The sequence below is a fragment of the Lissotriton vulgaris genome, chromosome 11 (assembly GCF_964263255.1).
Source record: "Lissotriton vulgaris chromosome 11, aLisVul1.2, whole genome shotgun sequence".
NCBI classification, from domain to species: domain Eukaryota; kingdom Metazoa; phylum Chordata; class Amphibia; order Caudata; family Salamandridae; genus Lissotriton; species Lissotriton vulgaris.
Window position 1 is genome coordinate 659925699 of NC_141699.1, and position 22276 is coordinate 659947974.

The 22276-nt window shown below is 45.1% G+C and overlaps 1 protein-coding gene across 1 annotated transcript in view; it reads left to right on the plus strand.

Moving 5' to 3' along the window:
• Positions 1–13967, plus strand: part of DAW1 (dynein assembly factor with WD repeats 1) — a 242789-nt gene extending 228822 nt beyond the window's left edge. The window contains exon 13 of the mRNA XM_086944817.1: positions 13581–13967. Within this exon, the coding sequence (XP_086800943.1) occupies positions 13581–13615 (35 nt within the window). The 3' untranslated portion in view covers positions 13616–13967. The remainder of the gene's footprint in view (positions 1–13580) is intronic.
• The last annotated feature ends 8309 nt before the right edge of the window (positions 13968–22276 follow it).

The window sequence follows — 22276 nt, forward strand, 5'->3', positions numbered from 1 at the left end:
ACTTGCGTGACGCATCTCGTCACGTAAGAGCGGCGCATCGCTGGAGTCACGTCGCCAACGCAATGCAACTCCAGTAATGCTCAGGGCCACCCAATACTTTACATGCTGTGTCAGTCCTTTCGCCTGCTTCGAGCAGACATAAGGAATTGAATTGACGTAGCAGCGTCGCAGAAGTGCCTGCGTTAAATCTTGTAGATTTCACGCAGGCAATTTTGCGAGGCGCACAGCCGCTGGACCGCCCACCCTGCGTACTAGGAACGCACCCATTGTGGTGCAGGCCCATGGCTTTATAACGTGACGCATCTCCCTAGATGCGTCATGCTGTAAATGACTTGCAGGGATGCGGCACGTTTACGCCGCTGTTGCGTCACGCAAGGCAACGTAAACGTGGCGCAAGGGGCTTGTAAATGTAATCTGCCCCCTAGTGTCTAGCATTACGCAGTTCTGTTAAGTACACTCATACATAATAGTTACTCAGGCCAATGAGACCACGAAATAGAAAACAAATAAGCATAGTAGCAACCCCACTGAGAAGGAGAGCAGTGCACCTGAAATGCACAGAAGATTTTGAAATATAATTTAACTACAATGTAATCGTCATCAGCGGCATTATTGGCTTGCTCCATGTAAAAAACAAATATTTGCAATACAACAACACAGAGCAGGAGAAAACATCATAGTAGTGAGTGATTAAATGCCAATGGCTACTACTACTCACCAAGGCCGGGGATCTCCAAGCCGAGCTGGTCCAGCAGGTCGCGCTCGCGGTCCAGGAGGTCCGTCCAGCGATGGGTGACCTGGCTGTAGGTGCGCTGGACCCCGTAGAGGTGGGATATGGCCCAGCACACCTTCTCCCACCGCTTCCGGCGCTCCCGCATGTTATAGCCGCCGGCCGCGATCCTGCCGCCTCCCGCGATGGTCCTGGGCAGGCGGCGCTGGACAAAGTACACCAGCGCGCCCACTTCCTCCGGGCTGAATATCTCCCGGCGCGTCACCTGCTCCCCCCTCGATCTCACGCCTGCTGTCCTGCCACTGGGTCCAGCACTACTCCCCGCCGCCGCTGCGGCCCTCAAGTGCCTGGGCAGCTTCACGGCGCCTGGCTTGACCATGGTCTGGGCAGGTAAGGTAGGAAGAAGTAGAAAATTAAGAAAGAATAGGATAGGGAAGAAGAAAAGAAAAGAGTTTACAAAAGTAGTTTAAAAGTAAAGAAAAATAGCAGAAAAGACAAAAATATACAGCTAGGAAAAGAGAGGGATAGATAAGAAGCAAAATCGTAAAAAAAAAACTGAAAACAAGCAAAGGATGGGAAAGATATCAAGAGGATTAAACACCATGCCCAGACACAGGAAATGAATGAAAAACAAGATGGCCGGCGCCCGTTTCCGAGCGCGAAAGTCAGTTCGCGCGAGATTTTCCTCGCGATCTCGTGCGAACCTCTAGATTTCCCGCGCGATCTCGTGCGAACCTCTACTCGCAATGCGCTTACTGCGCGAGATTATACATAGCGGGCGGAAACGGAAATACGTCACGCAAACAAAATGGCCGCGCCCGTACTCGACCTTGGGGTAAATTCGCGTGTTGCGCTGCAAGCGGCTCGCGAATACTGCAAAAAAACTCGCGAAACAACAAGCCGCAAAAAAATAAAATGCTCATTCGCACGAATTGGCGGCTTCCGCGGTCGGTTTCGCACGACGCCGCGCCCCGCGAATAGCGCGAAAAAAACCGCAAAACGATTTCAGCAAAAGCAAAAGCAATGAGCAGGTGCAAAAGGTCAACCTCATGATTTGTAACGATTCTTTGTATTGCTTCCTGAGGGGGCCCTCCAGAATTCGGTTGCCTGCTTGCAACTATTGTGTGACCCTGCTCTGACCTTAACTGTATGCCACAAAGGTCCTGATTTACAGCTAAAGGAGCAGACAAGCAGGTGCCAGGCTGGAACTTTAAATTCTTTCAGTGACACATTAATTAGCCCCTAATTCATTATTGTCAGTTGGGGCAGGGCAGGTGTTGTAACTAATTTTGCAACAATGAAAGCACTTAGCAAGTGCAAAAGATCACTAATCAGGGCGCACTAAGGAAGCAGGTGCCAGCTAAAAAAATATTCTGTGACACATTAATCAGCCCCAAATTAATTCAGGTCACTTGAGGCAGGGAAGGTGTGCTTTGCTTTGCCGAAAATAATGTACACTGGACAACCAGAGGGTGTGGTGATGAAACAGAGGGTGGCATGGGTGGGCCAGAGGGTGGCATGAGTAGTCAGAGAGTGGCAGTGGTGACAGAGAGTGGCAGTGATGAAGAAGAGTGTCCCAAACAGGCTGGACATGTAGAAACAACAAGTTCGCAAAACTTGCGACCCGACAGGTAAGTTCGCAAATTGCGAAATTGTAAAAACCCTCGCGAACTGGCAGAAACACGGGCGAACACAAAAAAAAAAAAAAATCCGCAAATTCGCGGGAATTCGCGGATTTTGCGGATTGCGAATCCGCAAATCCGCAAAATTCGCGAACGCGAGATCCGCAAAATTCGCCCATGCTTATGCGTGATGCATCATTTTCTATGTTACATATTGAGAAGCTAGAATCCTTGCCTTTTTCTGTTGCTGAAACCACTACTGCCACGTGGCTTATTCATGGTTTAATTACATTACCATTTCCTTTATATAAATTTACTAACTGTATGCGGTATATTGCTATAGGACGATATGAACCACTAGGCAATGCATTCCTACATGAGGCATGGTCATTACCATACACATACAGATGTCTGAAAGATGGGAAAGAAGTGAATCTTAATGGTGAGGAATGCACACAGTCACCTGACCATTCATTAATATGCAGACACATTCAGTTACACGGTTCTTGTAATCAGGACCGCCCAAATTTAGCATGTGTTTTAAAAGGCACGCCAGTTCCAGCAGTGGTTCCCACATTTACATTATTAGCTAATGGTAGTTATTTGCTTTTAAACAACAAATTATGTTGTGGTTTATTAATTGGTGTGGCATATGTGGTAACTGTATCAGAGCGTGTAGTGTGCTGCAAGAATGTTCTATACCCACCCACGCATGGTTCTTCAGATGTCTCCATCTGGCCACGGATTCCAACCTTGGAAGCAAAATTCAATGGTTTAAGCAGAATAAGGGCCCTTTTGTCTCAAAAACAAGTGACCCTGAGTTCGGCCCGGGAAACTTATGTCCTTCACATAGCCAACACCCGCACAGAGGTGCAGGCGCTTTTAAATACTGATTTGCCGTTTCATTTCTGCGGGCTGGTACACCAGATATTTAATGCTTCTTCAACGACTGGGCTGGCACATTTTTTCAAGTTAGTCAGCAGTGGCCTCGTGACTACGTTTGAAAAGGTTTTTGGTATCATTCCCACGTTTTTCCACACTATTTTTTCGAGTTTGTTTGGTGGATTACCTGTGTTACTGGCTGTAGCCGCAGGCATTCTGTTGGTGTTTTTCTTCATAAAACATGGATGCCCATCCTGCGCAAGACGCCGTTCAACGCCTCCTGACACTGTGCCGTAATCGGATGCTCAATTACTATGGAACATTGCCGCTTGCAGCATTAAGCACGGCCTATAGATTGTCATTTCGGTTCACCGACTTCACGTGTGTCCAACCTGTGTTTCACTGCCTGAGCTGCGAGTTCGATTGGGCCATTGATTTGTGCCTATGCTTGAGAACTGCTCCTGACGTCGATTTTGATCAGCTAATGCGTCCCGTGGTGGCTCACGAGCTGATCTGTTCTGGCGAGAGAGTTATGGCCTTGGCAGCGATAAATGGAGTTCTGGGCCAATGGGAGATTTCTGCAGCGGCGGATGCCTTTCTGACACACAGCGATCTGGTGAACCCACCGAGTTGTCCTCTGACGTTACAGGAGGATCCGATGCTGGAGGAGCACGTATGTTCTTTCCCATTGCTAAATTGGATTGCTGAACTATTTTCGGATGATGGCAGTGATTTCATGCTGGAGGCTGTGGCAACTTTCTTTGCATATACTTTCCAATCGTGAGATGCCTGGGAGGAAAACTTTGTTGTGAAATATGAGTTTCCCCTCGCTGGATAGGAGGGATGGACTATGTTCAGCTGATGGAGAGTACAATCATGTGATGTCGCTGAGGATAACGTCAATGTGGCACATGACTTTGGAAATCGGATACGTGCCTTGTTTTTTCTCTTCCAAACATTTGAATTGATGAAACCTGGTCCTCCGTTTCATATTTTTGAGACCTGGTGGATGACTTTTGGTTCAAAAGTTTTGTTTTTCTTTTTAGATTTGAGGCCACTGTAGGCATTCATACATATTCATTCATACATATTTTTAGCTTATTTTAGCTCAAGCTTATTGAAATTTGCTTTCAATTGTTGTGTCTGATTTAATATTGCCTTTTCCCTTATGTTTGACGGTGCTCGGACCAATGGGGGGGTGTCATATGGATACTTCATTACATATATTGCGTTAAGTTAGCATGAGTGTATTACATGTTTAAACAGCCGGTTTGCCTTCGGCTTCAGTTTTGCACACGACACATACTTGTTGTTGTAGCTTTCACCCTAGAAGCGGTGAGGTGGTTTATTTGAGAATAATATGTTATTTCTATGCTATCAGCTTTGCCTGGTACACTTGGTACAACTGTCTGCACACTGAGAGCTGCACACTCTAAGATTAACCTAACACAAGGTTGCTGAGAGGCCTGATCCTCGCACCACATTAGACATAACACAAATAATGTTGATGCCAACATTTTGGGCTCTACGCGGGTTTAAGATAGAGTTACACGGAATGAACGTAGACACTTGGTGCTGCGCATGAAGAGAGCTGGTAGCTGTTGATGTGAACTGCTCCTACTGACATTGAGAGGTATGGGGCCGCCCTGCTAAAGCCCGAATGAGACCTTCTTATATATAAAATAATATACTAGATAGGGTGCGCGAAATATAGGTGATATCGATTTCTATAGGTTTTGCATTATAACATGCTAGCACCTTTTGCTTACTATGGATTAGTGACTATGCTGCTGACTCTGATTTTTATAATCTGCATTTTGGTATTATACAAGATACTGCGTTTGAGAACTTTGCATTGAATAATAAATATTTCAAACTTGCACTTGTGTTCTTTGACTCCCAGTTTTGGTTTGAAATGATTATATAACGAAAGAGTGTTCATGTGTTCCACGATTCCTGAGGTATTCTAAAGATCATGTTCTGGTTTGTCTAAGACATGGTTCATTCCATAATGATCCATGAGACACTGTAGCTAGCTAGGTAAGGAGATTTCTGACACTGAGATGAGTTTTGGATCATCCTAACTCACTGAGGTTCTAGATCTCTATGCACAGTTCTGTGGGAGAACGGAAACCCTGCTACACCGCTCCATCCACTGTTGCCAAAGGAGTAGTTCAGGTTCCAAAGGCAAAAGCAATTACAAACCCATCTAAAAACCCAAATCCAGTGGTTATACCCCAAAAGGTGGCACACAAGTGTCCCCCAGTCAATCTCCCCCCCGAGTGCCACCCATATGTAGTTGTTCTTATTAAGGTCACTGCCTTGAAGGACAACCAGCAGGAAACCCACCAGGCCCTAAAGAATAAGGTCATCCACTGGTTGCAAGCCAACAGACCCCTTCCTGTGGGTTTGGACGGCCTGATTCTTGGTGTGCGCAGGGTGGGCTGGATTGGCCAGAAGAAGAAATTATTTGAGGGGGATTGTGTGGTGGTCAACTTCCAAGATATAAGAGCTGCCCACTCAATATGTAGTCAAGGACAGGCTATGACCGGCCCCGAAGTTGAAGTAGTAGATTTAACATTCTTCTACCCGCGGCCGGCCCTAATCCCTATAAAATGCTTCCCTGCGATTCCAACCCCAAACTATGCTTACGGTCATTGGCACCCAGCAACTAACGTTGCGCACCCGCATGCTGCTCCGCCATTGCCAAACTGGGGTGCTATGGGTTGCTGACTTTTAGACCCCCCAGAGGAAGCTGGGACGTCTTGGCCCCCTGACGCTCCCTCCTTGTCAATTGCTACACCCCAAGAACCCCTGACTTCCCTAGATGACCAGGTGGTACCAGCATACTCAGGGGAGACTAGGGTGGGGAGGACTCTACTGGAACGTGTGATCGTCTGCCCCACTGCGTGAGAGACAGGCCAATTGGGCCCTGTCGAGCCCTGCGGCATTTCGGCTGTGGCGGACCCATTCATTAGGGTTCTCAGCTGGAATGTGGCCTGTCTGGACAGGAAGCTGGCCCTGCCTGATTGGAACGCAGTGGTGGAGCAATACTCCATCTGCCTGTTCCAGGAAACCTGGAGTAAAGAGCCCCTACATAAGGCAGGATACTCTACCCATTTTCTACCAGCTGTCCATTCTGAGACAGGCAGGGGTCGCCCATCGGGAGGCCTTCTTGTCTGGGTAGCCTCCGCACTCAATTGCAGGGTGGAAGAGCATGACACTCATTGCCAGGATCTTCTTAATATCACACTTAAAAATGCCAAGGGGCATGTTGTTGTTAACATCTTCAACATATACGCCCGCGGTATGAAAGGGGGTAGAGGATCCCCTACCATAGCTTGTCTGGAGGCCTCGCTTCGATCCTCTCCATACAAGAATTGTACCCTGGTTGCGGGTGACTTTAATTGTACCTTCGAGCCTCTTGGCCCTGAAGTTACTCAGGACCAAGAGGAAGACGACAATAGATGGGGGATCCCAGCCCTAGAGCTCAGACCAATTAAAAAATGGATGGAAGTGGTGCTCCAGGTCAATTCCCTAACAATGGAATTTGATCTGAGGGCTCTTAATGGCAGGACTACTTCTGATAAAGAGGGAGCCCATACCGACAACAGGCCCGAGCACACGTCAAGAATCGATTATTTCCTCCTTGACGTCCATCTTTGGAGTTTGGTAAAGGACATGGTGATTATACCCTCTGTTGAGAGTGACCACAACCTCCTCTCACTCACCCTGAACCATAGATGGCTAGATGACTTAAGGAGCAGAACTGCTTGTCCCCCCGCCCCAGATATGTCAGTGGTCTCTAACTGTGGTCGACGGCTAAAGTGGTCTAAGCTATCACTTTCAGTGGAAAAGATATCTTCCATAACACAGCTATTAGCTACAGCCCTGGAAAACCTTGCCACTTCTGAGGGTGGGTTGGTGGATGTGCCTGCCGGGTTTTGCAACCTGACACAGGCTCTTAGCGATCTTTTTATTGTCCGAGGAAGCGCTAGTAGAAAGAAACCTTGCCTTAGGGCCAGACAAGGGTGGTTTAATTCCAAGTGCAGGGAAGCGAAGAAATTACTTGTTAAAGCTGTCAAATCCAAATCCCCAACTAGGACCAGAGAGGCCAGAAGGTTATACTCCCACTGTCAAAAAAATGCCAAGAAGGAGTGGGAGGACAATTTTTGGCAGGACCTCTTGGCTGCTAGCCGAGGGAGAGACGCGAAAGGGTTTTGGGACCTGGTGGGCAGTAGGAACCGTCCTGATGACACCCTGAGGACGTGTACAATTACTGCCCAGTCGTGGTTCAATCACTTTATGGCTCTTTATTCCGCCATAGAAGGAACGCTAAATGACCCTTTTATTCTTCCCCCCTATACCTTGGACAGAGACTTGGATCACTTTTCTGCACGGGAGGTTATGAACTTTATAAAAACTCTTATACCACTAAAAGCTGCTGGCCCGGATGGGTTACCAGGGGACCTCCTTCGAGCATATCCAGGCGAATGGGGGGTGTTGATCTCTGCACTTTTGAATGCCATTATTGAGGGAGGAACAGTAACTGAGTCCTGGAAAGGGGCAGAGGTAGTCCCGATTTTTAAAAAGGGTAGTCGGGACCTACCAGGGAACTATAGGACAATAAGCCTCATAGACTCCACACAGAAGTTGGCGGGGAAAGCTATTCTGGGAAGGATCCTCCAATGGGTGGATGATAACCACATACTGTCTGAGATGCAAGCTGGATTCCGCTCAGGCACAGGAACAATTGAACAAGTCTTCAGACTTTTGTTATTATACTGGAAGGTGGTGGAACTGGGCAAGGGCAGTCTCTACCTGGCCTTTATAGACTTGAAGACTGCCTTTGACCTGGTTCCTAGGGAGGAACTTTGGAGGGTGTTGTATGGTCTCGGAATGCCCCCTTACATTCTAAATCTCCTCATCAAACTCCACAACGCTAACTATGCCCAGGTCAGGTGGGGTTTGAACGGGGAAAAGACCGACAAAATCCCTGTTGAGAGGGGTGTTCGGCAGGGCTGTGTTTTAGCTCCCACCCTATTTTCTCTCTATGTAAATGGGGTGGTTGAGCACTTGCTTGAAGAACCAGCAGACGCCCCCACACTGGGTGGCGTAAAGATCCCAACCCTGTTGTTTGCCGATGACACCCTTCTCATCTCGAAAACCCCTCAAGGTTTACAAAAGCTTCTAGACCGCTTCCAGGATTTTTGTGTAAAAAGGGGACTTGTTATCAATGTGGACAAAACAAAGTATTTAATAATGCACCCGCCACGCAAACTCGGCCGCCCGCCTATCCTGAACTCTATCGCCCTTGAAAGAGTGTCAGAATTTGACTATCTGGGAATCCGCTTGAGCGATGCATTGAGCTGGACCCCCCACATCAACAAACTGTCTGTGGGCAACAAAAGGGTGGGGGGAGCACTGTTAAAGGAGTACAACAACTCATCGAAACATTGTGTAGCTCCGATTATAGATATTTATAAAGCCCGCGCAGTATCTGCATCACTCTATGGAGCAGAGTTATGGGGCCTGGGCAACATGGATCCCCTGACCAAGGCAGAAAACAAATTTATCAAGGACTTGTTGCTATCCCGATAAGCACACCGACAGTTCCGGTGCTCCTGGACGTAGGTTGTAAGGCAATCAAGGATCAGGCCCGCCTCCGACCGCTCCTGCTTTGGGCCCGCCTGTGGAGAGTCCCTGAACTAAAATCTTATGCAGACGGATTGGCAAAGTTGATGCATTCAGATGGTTGGCGAAAGATTAAATGGCTTAAGGACATCAACCACTTGCTTGGGGACCTGGGCTTGGGTTCCTGTTGGTTTACACATTCATCACCCCCTAAGGAGACCCTAAAAAAACTCTATTGGGAATGGGTCTCAGCCAGGCTCATCAGCAACCAGCGACACTGCAAATCCACCGCAGCCCTTCTGGAAATCAAAGATGTTGTTGCCTTTGAGCCATACCTAGACACTATTACCATCCCCATGGATAGGGCCCTTTATATTAAATTTAGACTAGGGACCCTACCCCTTGCCGATCTCCTCTCTAGATGGAATGCATCTAAGCAGACTTCGCGCCACTGTCCCCTATGTATTGACAAACGTGAAACTGTGGCACACTTCCTCTTCGAATGCCCGGACTATGTGCGACCTAGATCTCGTTGGCTCAAACCAATTTGTAGAGAATTGGGCATTCGAAAGTGCTTGGTGGCTCTACGGATTTTACAAACGGACACTGCCCCTCCCATTGTTTGTGCAGTTTCTAAATTTTTTAAATGGGCTTGGTTGATTCGCTTAAAAAGACTGTCTATTTCAATTTAATCCCTTTTTAACTAATTTATCATGATCAAAATGCCATTTTTTTACCTGATGTTTTTAATGTCCAGTCTTTTTGTCTTATCGATGTACTGTTTTTAAATTTTGATATGTAAATGCTTTTAAGATATTCTAATATCGAAATAAAGCTATCAACCAACCAACCAACCAGAATATTGACTGCCACACTATCTTGGTGTAAAATAACTAAAAAACAAAGCACTTCCCATATACGAAAATTACTAACTGCTCTCATTCCTGTGTTTTCAACTCTTTCTTGTTTTTTCCTGTTGGAAAAAAATACATTAAGTGAGGAAATAGATCTAAACTTTCAGACAGCTGTATGCTATTCAGAATGTTAAAATGCATGTATCATTCTATTTCTGTAGCAGCTATCTTTCTAGCTCTCGAGGCCACATATCTACATTTTAACAAGAAAACTACTTGAGTACTGTTAGAAATGGGATTCCTGGTTCAGATATTGAATTTTAAAGGAATAAATGCAGTATAGCCCTTAGAAGCAAATAACGCAAAATACATTACATTAAGTTGCCACGGGCTAAGTCAGAGTTTGGGCCAACCGTGATGGAACACTGGGCAGCTGCAGGACCCAAGCAGGCCCGGTGAATAAAGTGCCTTTCCTTGTCGCAAACAACAAGATGCGTCCATGTCGAGCCCTGCAGGCTCAGGATGCATCGATCTTCTCCACACAGTAAAGACGATGCGTCCATTCCGAAGACTGGTGCTGGAGTCTAGAAGCATTGAACAAAGCGTCGGATTCTGCTATGCAGTCGAGGGGATGTGTCTGTCTCACCAAGCTGCAGCAGGGGCAATACATCGATCTCTGGAGGCAAATTGCTGGTTTCAGTTCAATGTGCCGATTTTACTCCCGCAACCGGGTAAATGCGCTGGTTCTGCTATATGCAGACAGGAGATGCATCAAAATTATATCTTGGCCTCTTCCAGTGAGCCAGGCTCAGGAAAATGGTTAGAGACTTTGATATCCTTGAGTCTCAAGCAACAGGAGGCAAGCCAACAAACCCTCATAGATCATTTGAAGTGAAGGCAGAGTCCAGCTGTCCTTCAGCAGTGTCAGAGAGCAGCAGGGCAACAAACAGAGGAGCAGGCATTCCAGATCAGCAGTCCAGTTGAGACCTTTAGGCGGCCCTAAAGCTCTTCTAGCAGAGCTTTAGTTACAAGTTCAGTAGTGTCTGATTTTAGGTGGTCAGAGACCGAGTACCTATACCCAAAAGTGCCTTTGATGTGGGGGTAACTTCAAAGCAGCTCTCTGAAGTGCTTAAGTATCCCTTTCAACCCAGTCCTGTCTGCCAGGCTATCTGTGTGTGTGGATTGGGGGGGGGGGATCATTCCTTTCTGTGGGAACAGAATGCTACCTATTAAAGTGAAGTGTTAGCATTTCTCTTCTATCGTGCCCAGGCAAAGCCATCAGAATGCCGAGGTATGTATAAAGGTACTCAGACATGCCTATCTTTCCTGTGTTGTGGCTTTCAAGAGGGCATGCACAAATTGTAGCAGTCACTCACTTGTATTGGAGGCAGGCTATCAGGCACACAAAGCATAAGTGCAGAGAAATGTCCACTTTCTAAAAGTGACCATGTTGAGGGGAGAAGCACATGCACTTTAGCACTGGTTAGCAATGGTAAAGTGCTCAGAGTCCTAAGGCCAATAAGAATCTGCCAAAACAGGAGGTAAAAGACAAAAAGTCTGGGGAAAGACTACCTGAGGGGTGACAGGTCTAAAAAGTATAAACTGTAACGTTCCAAATGGAAATTGGCGTAAATGTATCGCGGAGGAGTATAATGCTGGACCCATACGAAATGATCTAGGTGTGGGAGCATCGGGCCTGATTTTTCCTGACCTGTAAAATTGATTGAGGATTGAGCAATGCTTGGGGGCACAAGATGACAACCACCATTCTGTTCCATCATCCCCTGCCTATAATCTGCCCCGATCCCGCACCAGCTCCTCTCTCCCATTTGCCACTTTCTCAGAGTTATTATAGATATTAGCTTTTGTAGTTTCATTTTGAAAAATAGTCCCAAAATGTCAAATACTATTATTTCTTACACAATACATTCATATTCTGCCATACATGATATTATAGGTAATCCAAGCACAGCTGTTCTTTCTCCAAAGCATATGTCTCTGGGTATGATGACTAGGCCTTTTTTTCAGAAAATGCTATTAAATCATCTTCACAGAAGTGCACACATAGTAGTCTGAAGCTTGCTAAAGAAAACTCTTTAACTCTTTTCTTATAAAAGTCTTTCCTAGTTGACTTATGGTTAACCATTCTTCAACCTTACTCAGAAGGACATCTACAGTGGAATAACTCCACAATCCATGTAGAATGAATATTCAACTCCAAGCTAAACTTATCGACGGGTATCGATTCAATCAATGGGCATTGTCTCCATGTTAATGCTACTAGTGAGAGTACATTCACATATACAAAATTAAGACACGCTAAAACTGAGGGAGGCTTCTCTTTACCCCCTTCACTCTTTTTTCTCAAATACTACCGAGCGCACCACATTTATGATACAGGCAACAAATTGCATGTGTGATATTCCTGGCTGCATGTCAACTACAACTGACACCATGTGAACGGGTCGCGGATCTGGACCGTCTCTTGGAGACCACTTTTTTGAAAAAATCTTCTTTCCATCTTCAAAATTCAGTGTACAAGGAATGTCACCCCCTAAGACACAACAGGCTTTAAGCCCTGTAAGGGCTGTCGCAAACAGATGCCTGACATATCCCCTAGGTGTACGTGTGGCATCTGGGGTCAGGCCAGGCCAAGACTCCAAGACCTGCAGAGATTGCATGTCGATGAAACTGAAGGCTATCAGGGAATGAGAGGTAGATCTTTATGTTGCCAAGCACAAGAAGACACAGCGCTGGGACCGCTCGAAGTCCAAGAGTCAATCCTGGTTCCGCTCCTGCTTCCCAAGTTGACTAAGCTGTTCTAGATGCCATTCTTCTTGGCGCTCCAAGTCCTTCTGTAAACACAAAAAAAACTAAGAAGTCGAAGTGGAGTTCCGCTCCTTTATGCCATTCCCCATTCACCTGATGAAGGGCATAGACAAAGTCAAGAGTCCTGTTCCTGCTCCCAACGTCCGCTGACTTTGGAGCCGTTTCCGCAGTTGTTTCTGGCACAACCCTAAGTCCGGGGGCCTTCAGCCACGCTGCGCCAGATCGTAGAGTTCCACATAGCTATGCTTCGGCTCTTCAGATTTTTACAGACTTCGAGTAGCGTGCTTTCGGGCCTTCAGAAGCCGACAGGCCTTCCACCCATTTAGGACATGTATGCTTAAACAGGCAGTTCTCACTGGGGTAATAAAACTGGAGTGAGCCTCCCTGCAAGAGACGTGGAGGGACCCCCTCCGGATTCAATGAGGAGCTCTCTGAACAGAGTGTTGTGCTGAAGGGCCCCCCTGGAGCTTGGGGCCCCCGCACTGCAGTGGCTGCGGAGACCAGTGTTAAGCCCCTGGCAGTTCTGTATCAGGAAGCACTAATGAGGTCGTTTAGACACGACTGTGAGCGTTGATCTAAAAACGAGCACAATCGGTGTTTTCACTTGTATTAACAATTGCATCCATTCAGAAGTGAACACGAATTTTGCAACATCGGTGTTTGCGCAATTACTTGCCATCAATTTCTACCTGACGCTAATTTCCTGTGTAGTGCACTGTACCATAGCTTACAACAGGCCCACATACCAGTACGGCCCGCTGTTCCCCATTTTTTTTATCGTTTTTGAAACACACCCAATAGCCGGCGCTGTTGAATCTATTAACAATGCGCAGGTTTAGATCACCCTGCAAACATGATTCCACGATCGGCAGTTGTTTGTGAATATTGTGCAGAAGATAAAAAGCTGCGGGAAAACATGTTATTTAAAGTCCTCATTTTGTGTAATATTGTATAGACTTTCATCGTACTTATGATATGGTCACGCGTATTGCAGTCTCTCTTAAAATACTTTTTTTTTCTCATTTCTAGGAAGCAAGGATAACACCTGTAGAATTTGGCGCTGACAGAAGAAAGACTGTGGCTTATGTACTGAGAGCTGAATCAGCACATCGAACAGACGGTTCTAATTAGCAAAACGTGACTGTGTTGTGGTCCCTGGCTCTTAGGACTTCTAAAAGTAGGACAGTTACGAGAGCACTGCTCTGCAGCTGTTCTGTGAGGACCGGCCAGCTGCGGTGGCTTGGCACCTGGCAGGAGTCCCGGTGTTTCATATCACAGGTTTATTCCATCACGCATCAATTTAAGAGTGTTTCATCAAATGCGTAGGGCTACAGACATTTTGTTTGCTGTACTGATGCTTTGCATGTAACTTTTTATTTAATATGCTTTTTGAATAAAATTAAAATACTTGCAGTTTTTGGAGCGTGTTTTTGGGCGTGCACACTTGAGTGTTTATTTGTATGTCCACCCATGGAAGAGGTCAATTTGTTACCCTTGCTGTATGAACAAAGGTCGCAATATGATTGTAAAGAGCAAGAACCCCCTGAGTGTGGTCAGTTTCCTGGGTCAGGGCAATAAGTATAATGACAAAAAAACAATCCCAGGCAAAACAAGATTCAACAATGCAATGAGGACCAGCAAATTATAAATGACACTGTACTAAAACGGATTTTGTATAAAAACAAACAGAATTTTTAATGATTTTCCTAATACAAAATAATTTTACAAAATGTCGCAATATGAACATGTTTAAGCTTTGGTGACTTTGGCGATGTTGCACCCCTCCGTAAGAAGTATTTGGACCCTTCACAAATACTTAAATCATCAAGAGTGCACTTTGTTACCTATTGCAACAAGCAGAACAGATGTTTTTGCGTTATGCAAACTTGATGTGATGTGTTACCGTTTTGTGTTATGTAAACTTGAATTTCCCTAAAGGAAAACCATCTCGGTGAAGTAGCTAAAGTTGCACTTCCTCCTCCCGCAGTTAACCTCCTTTTCAGCCGTAACCTGTGCCTTTAATTTGCTCACACCTCTGAGCTGCCCTCAGTATAGAACCTTTGAAATCTCCCTGAAGGACAGTCACTGAAATGCTATGTTCACACCATCCCTGCCCTAAAAATAGGACGTCCATGACATTTCCAAAAGGTGCTTGTGTTTTCCGGGAGAGGAAGTTGGATGGAGGATTGCGGAATTGGAGAAAAGAAGAAATAATCTTCAAGTGTCATAAATAACACTTCTATTGTCAGAGCCTAAACGAGTGATGCATTTCTTTTCGATGGACGCTGGGTCAACCTCTAAATCCTTCTCTATGTCACAACTGAATAACTTCAAAATCGTTGTAACAATAGATGACAGCAGCGCTTAATTTGTAAACAAATACGTGTCATGGCCTTTGTCAGGAGGCCACTGCAGCTTCCACCGCCCAATGCCCCTGTCAGTGCTGCCAATGACAGTACCTGCACAACTACTAACCATCAAGCATGTACAAAAGTGACAATTCAGACTATTCCAGACCCCCAAAGTAGCTTGAGTGGCAGGTATTAGTCATTGTTAATGTATATTAAATTAAGAAACAACTGTTATCGTGCTTGTCTCTGTATTAGACAACAGGACCACCTTGTGGTAGAATGTCATAAGTCCCGGTGTTGACAATTAAGTGGCGGGTCAAATTAAGCACTGGGTGACTGAACAAATTCTACACTAGAGTTCTATGAACTTTGATTAGACTCTGTTTTAACTCTAAAGGCAGTAGCAAAAGAGGGCTCTTTGAAGTTAGATACCATCTCTGTGAGATCCCACCGATGAGAATTTGCTGACATGAAAAAGCTCAGAGTTGGTAAACATGAATCTTCTGCCCAGCAGCAATGCTTCTTGGTTGGATTGAGTTGGCAGGTTTGTACCCATACTCTGGAGGTCTTTTAAGACAAAACTTTCTAAGTCCCAGGTCTCAGAGGTTGTAGGTGAAGTCCAGCCAGATACAGCCAAGAGATCATGTACCTCAGGAACAGCACTTGGGGCCAGGACTCCAATGGGGTAAAAGTTACCAAGGGTTATCGTACCCACTTTTGTAGCATTTCCTGTGTACCCTACTGCAATAATACCACAGTGCCCCTCTCTGCCTTAATCCAAGATGGTAAAAAACCACTGTACTCTCGTGCTGAGTCTGTCTGCCCACCCAATATTGTGACCAGAAAAAAGAGCAGCCCCTCCTCTGTGGCAACTCTAAGCCAGTTCTGGGGGCATCTCGCATCTCGTTGGTTTTGGTGTCTGGCTGACTGAGGGAACAAAAGAAGGGGCCTGCCCAGTATGCTGATTTATTCATATTTAAAAGGAAGGTTTTGATCAAGAAAATGACAATAAAAATTACCAAAATACAACAAATAAAGCTAGAGATAAGTTTGAATTGAAAATAGAGCCAAAAAGCAAAACCACCAATGGTGGTTATCTGATAACGCTAGACGTATGAAAGTTAAAAGGCGGACAGTGATGGATCGCCGGACAGCTACAAGGACCAGGTTTGTCGTGGTGAACAGGTTGCCTTCAGACTTGGAAATGTTTATGGAGAAAAAGTAGTCCCAGATGAGTCATTGGTGGGGCAATCTAGAACTGAAGCAGGGATCTTCGTTGATCCTGATAAAGTCCTCTATGTTTGAACTTAGAAACTTTTCTGGAAATCAGATCTTCCTCAACAGGGCAAACAAGCAAGCTGAGGCTGACTGGCGATTCAATATCAACGACTCCGGCTTCAATGGTGATAGTAGTCTTTGAGAAATCAGGCTTAGAATAAATTTCTTAAGTGGACTTAAAAGGTAAACCTATTAAAATACCATTAGTCCCTTAAATTAAGAGATTGTTAGTCAGTCTCAGAACCTGGGAATCGACCATTTTGCTGACCCAAATTTAAAAAATAATAAACGAATCTGATTGGACAAAGGAGTTTTTATTTTCCAGCCATTTTTGTTTGTGGATCCTAAATCTCTGATTGATTGGTCTCAAGAAAAAAGATTTCTCTTGCAGCCGCCATTGCAGGATACAATGGCACAATCACCACATGAAAAAAAAATGAGAGGCTACTTAAGGGACAGTGTCTGTACAGCCTGGACCGAGGGCCTAGCTGTGGAGAGCTCTAAAAGCACCCATACAGTTTTAAATGAAAAAATGCCCTCTTTGCAGTCAGGGAACTTGGAACAGACACACAGGCCTCCCCTTTCTGAACTATGAAAGTGGTTGATCCATGTTGGGTCCTCTGCTGTAGTTCATGTGGCCTGTGCCAACTTTGCAAACAATAAAACTAGTGCACCTATGTAAGGTGCTGGTGTATTTTGCAGACTCTGCACAGAGTTTTTGAACTTTGAAAGTCATGTTGCATTCCCTTCTATAGCCTACAAACTCCGTATTCAGGGCCTCATTTACCAAGAATTAGCTTTGGGCAGTACTGCAGGACATTTTGCTGCGCTGCACTACGCCAATTCAGAAGGGCAGTAATGCACCATATTTACAAGATAAAGTCCTTTCCTGTCCTTTTAGCCAGCGCACACATTGCAGCCAAGCGCCTATGCAGGCACCCTTGCACCATGATGCAAGGGTGTCTGTGTTGTTGGGATGATTGTTTTGTGCAGCAAAGGACACCTTCCTGCACAAAAAAATTGCAAAAGGTGTCTTCCTTCTTCAATGTGTGTTGCAGAATGCAACACACATGGGAAGAGGAACAAATAAGGAGCAATTTAAACATTCCTCTATTATGCCTGCTCTGGGGAGGCGTACGTTTTTGGTGCTGCCCCAGGTTTATGTGATGTTGTAAATCTGGGACAGTGTCAAAATCCTTGGGCAGTTGAATGGGAACACCCACAGCTATGCCCATGGAATGCCTCCTTGACATAGAGTAAGGCAAGGCAGCACTTTGCTCTGCATTGCCTTACTCCATATCTATGAGGCCATGCAAAGCCACCCTATGTGGCTTTGCGTTGTCTCATAGATAATATTGATGGGCATACGCCACCAGATTAGCATAAAAAGTGACTCTCGGTGGTGCAGGCCTCTTGTAAATGAGGACCTGAGTTTTGTTGAGTCATGGTTTTTTTTGTGTGGATCTTTACATAGCGCGAACTAGACCCAGAGGAATCAGAGCGCTTTACATGAGCACGAGTTACGTTAGAGACGGACACATTTATTTTTAGTAGGCACGGGGAGATTGAGTGATTTGCCCAGAATCACAGAATGTTGAGCGTCCCTGCCGAGACTTGAACCCGGTTTCCCGGCTCCGTAGCCGACTGCCCTAGCCGTTCGGCCACATTATCTCCCATTCAAATTAAAGTCACCAAACTATCAATGCATTTCAACACAGTTTAAAATTTTAAAACAGAATGATGAGCACATAAATTATTGGTTTAGAAGGCTATTGGGGCCCGATTCTTTTTCTGAGGTATGTTTATAGTGCTCTAGGGGGATTATTTACAAGCCCAGTGCGTCGCCATAATGTGATGTGCCGGTGGTGCACAGTGCAGACCCATATCTACAAGGCCACGGAAAGCCACCCTGGCCTCGTAGATGTGGTGTAAAACAATGCAGTGCAAGTCACTGCGTTGTCTCACACAGGCCGGGGGAGGTGTGCCATGGGCATTGTGATAGATGTTCCCTCTCAACAGTAATAGTATTTGCCACATTCCCAGGTTTACAACAAAGCGTGAATTTGGGAATGCATCAAAACTGCTGCCTCCCCAGAGGTGGCATAAGAGTTGTTTTTGTGAAGGGAGTTGTCCCTCCCTCCACAAACAACCTGATGTCAACGTAGACACCCTTGCACCATGGTGCAAGTATGCCTGCATTGGCTCTAGGCATCGACTTGTGTGCCAGCGCAGTGGAAGAAGACAGGAATGTACCGTATCTCATAGATATGGCTCCTTCCTGCCCTTTTCTTTTGAAATTATAGTAAACAAGGCCCTAAGACTTTTGTTACGTGCACATGGTCCCCCCTACTTGAACCCAAGACTATGGACCTGTTATAGCTAGTAACACGGGCAGAAAGGCTTTTGAAGCCCATAGACCTTTTTGACAATTTTAGGGCAGTCAGTCAAGATTTATTGGTATTCAGTAAATAATTTTTTATAAAATTCCCAACTTGCTTCCAGGATCTGATCCGACTGTTTCACTTGTATACCTTTTGATCAAGAACTGCCTCTATAAAGTTCTCATTAACCTTTTATTTTTTTCAGGAGAGCTAAAATGTTACCCATTAATTCACACTTCAGTTTTTCTCACACTATGTTTAATTGAAGCTTTTATAACTTTTTCTTTATCTTGATTTGATAGTAACCGTAGAGTATCAGTATTTTTTAGACATTTACCTCATGGGCAGACTGTGAATCATAACCCGTTATTGAGTTCAAAGTTTGGTACTAAGATTTGAGACTAGGTTTTACAAAGTAAATGAAGGATGCTACAGCAGACACATTAACCAAGTTATAACTCACAAAAGGCCAGTGCCACACCAAAACCTTTATTTCTAGTGCAGTGCCAGGCACATAAGACTCTCCTGACTTGTGATTGTCTCTGCGGCAGATAATAAAATGGCTTTCCTAAAGGTAAAGCTGGAGATCTCCTGGTTATGTGATGCTTCTGAAAGGCCAGTAGGATTTGGAGGGTGTTTAAACAGAATATCTGAAACAAATATATCATGGGCCAAAATATTGTGTCAAGAATTTCGAGGACAAAAATATTGTGAAGGTACGTTTCTATAGGTAAGCAGTAGTCATGTTTTCGGAGCCCTGCACAAACTGCAAAATTCATTGACAGGAACAGCTGTCATGGTGGCTTTTTGCAATGCTTTAAGAAACAAGCACCAGCTTTGCGATCCGTTCATGATTTGGCGGCTACAGGTGCAGTTGAGGCAATTAAGTAAATTACTCCGTAGCCTTGACTGCAACCTCTATCTGCCAAAATATAAATTGCCCCCTCAATCAGCTAATCGTCCTGCAAATAATTGGTGGTACAACTATGAGTATGCTTTTTTTATTGATTATAACTTTTTATTGAAAGATAACAAACCACATTGCAATCAAAAGTATTTCAAGTAGTCACGTAATAAACCTGATGAGAAAAAGGCTGTATATCATCACACTGGCAACACATTTGTGGAAATAGAGCACAGGTAACAGACAAAATTATGACTATTCTTAGAATTACAAAACACATCAGTGAAAGACAGACTACAGTTTACCAGGAGAAACATACCACAAAGGTGTGTGATGGGATGAATTGGTCCATCATTTAGATAATAGATTGTTTGGTCGAAATTCAAAGCAGCATTTCATTGTTCACATTTTATCATTACAAAATTAGAACGTACGTGGTAAGATCCATCTTCTGCATACTCACAAATCAGACTTAGGTTTAGCTCTGTTGAACTTTTTAAAAGTTTCACTATATTTCACAACAAGGGACCTTGATTGTTGGCAATTAGTTAGGTGCATCAGAAGCATTTGTGGATCCTGTGTAGAAAAATAATAATAATAATAAATATTTTTTTGTAGCCCCACTCCTCGATCTAAGTAGGAAAACATGTTTTCTTCTGAAAGCAGCTTTATCTTGCCATGCAGCCCCTTTCTAGCTGCACCTAGTGATGCGGCCACTGTTTGGTACCTCATTTTAAATGAAAAATCCTGCTTTTCTTTTTATAGAAAAATGTTATAGAAATACATTTGGTGGCAGGAGTGTTGGAATCCGAAAAACATGGGGATCAGGACAAAGAATCCCCTCTACCTCTCTCATGTGAAGGCCCTGCAAATAATTCATCATTGCTTTCAATAGTGCTGGGATGGAATTGTCCTGACCATGGTAAATTGACGTACAGCCCTCCCTTGAGTAATCCAAATGCATGAGAAACTGGTGTCCTGATGTTCTTTAAGTCCCCGCACACATGAAATCTTGTGTGTGTGCTTAGGCTTGGCACGAAACTGACCACGATACTCTGGGACTGGCTCTGAGATCAGGAGGGGTGCCAAAAGCATACTCTAGCATAGGCAAGACTATTGCCTGTGTCATCTGGACATGCAATGTAAGCTGTGGTGCCAGCATACTTTTTTTTAATCAGTAGTTTTGGACAGGCCTGTTTACCTGTTCAATGTGAGAACGTGATGCCCGCGGGCCCTATTGTGTACAATTCTGCTTACATGTCATGTCCAGAGTTAGCATTCGCTGACATCCCTGGCTGTATGTTGAGTGAGTGTGTGTGTGTGTTGTGAATGGTAGCATGAAACCAATTTGTTTACAAGTTTGTGAATGCTGAAGCCAGTAGGGTCCATTTTGGATTTCCCGTGGCTTGACATGGCATGAGGTGGAGATTATAATACAGCTTCCCGAGGCAGTAGAAGTGTATTGCCTGCATTCCTGAGATGGAGGGTGTTATGTTATGTTATGTTAATTGAATTTTTGAGCGCACAGCTGCCCCAGCGAAGGGGCGTCCCGGCGCTATATCTGAAAAGGTAACATAACTAACAAGACAGAAAAAGGGGTTATTAATAAGGCAGAGGGAAAAGATAAGTTTTAACAGCTTTCCTGAAGGCAAGGAGGTCTTCTAAAGAGCGAATGTGGGCAGGAAGTGCGTTCCACAGTTTGGAGGCCAGCACCGTGAACGAGCGGCCACCTAATCTGCATTTTTGGAAACGCAGAACAAGTGCCAGATTTTGGCCGGCAGAACGAAGGCTGCGCGAAGGGGTATACAAAGTCAGGAGGTGCTGGAGAATGGCGGGAGTGTCAGTTTTCAAAATTTTAAACGCAAAACAAAGGGTCTTAAACTCTATGCGTCTAATTACTGGTAGCCAGTGCAATTTGAAGATTATACTGGGGGCAGAGCAGAAACGCGGCAGGCCCACCAGGGCCCTGGCTGCCGCATTCTGCACCCGTTGGAGTCGCAGGACTTCCGCCTGGTTGGCGCCTAAAAACAGTGAGCTAGCGTAATCGAGCCTCGATAATACGCTAGCTTGAATCACCATCTGGCGAGTGGGGGCATCAAAAAATTTGAGGATAGGCCTCAAACCACGTAAAATGCCAAAGCACATAGATGCCACCTTCTTAGTATGGAACGAGAAGGTTAGTTTGGAATCCAACCAGACGCCAAGATTTTTAAGTTCAGAGACAGGTTTAGGGGGAGGTCCTAGCTCCTTGGGCCACCAGCTAGCACCCCACAGATCAGGATGTTTCCCCAGTACCATCACCTCGGTTTTGAGGGCGTTGAGCTGTAAACAGTTGGCCGTAAGCCAGCTAGCAACAGCCCTCAAACCATCCGCAAAGTTCGATGCCAGTTGGTCAGAATCCCCGTTAAGGGCCACCGCCAACTGGGTATCATCGGCGTATGATACCATTGTGAGACCCCAGCTCCGTGTCTAGGGTGTGGCCCTAGACACGGAAGTGTGGAGTAATGAAGAAAAATTCTATGGTAATCTTTTTGGCAGGGGAATGCTAATTGGTTCCTCCTGAGAACAGCCATTTGGTTGATGGTAGGAGATTCACTTGTTAAAAGGAGACATGTTTCTGAGAAGGGCCTATTCTTTTTGTCTTCCCCCTTGAATGTCCATCCAATGAAGGCTTATTACAGCAAGGTGTAGACCATCAAACATATTGTGCTCATGTGGTGAGTACTCCCAATTAGATCAAGTCTAACCCATACCTGCTAGGAGAGCCATCACATTACACAAAGACATAGGGCCCAATTTACAAAATGCATT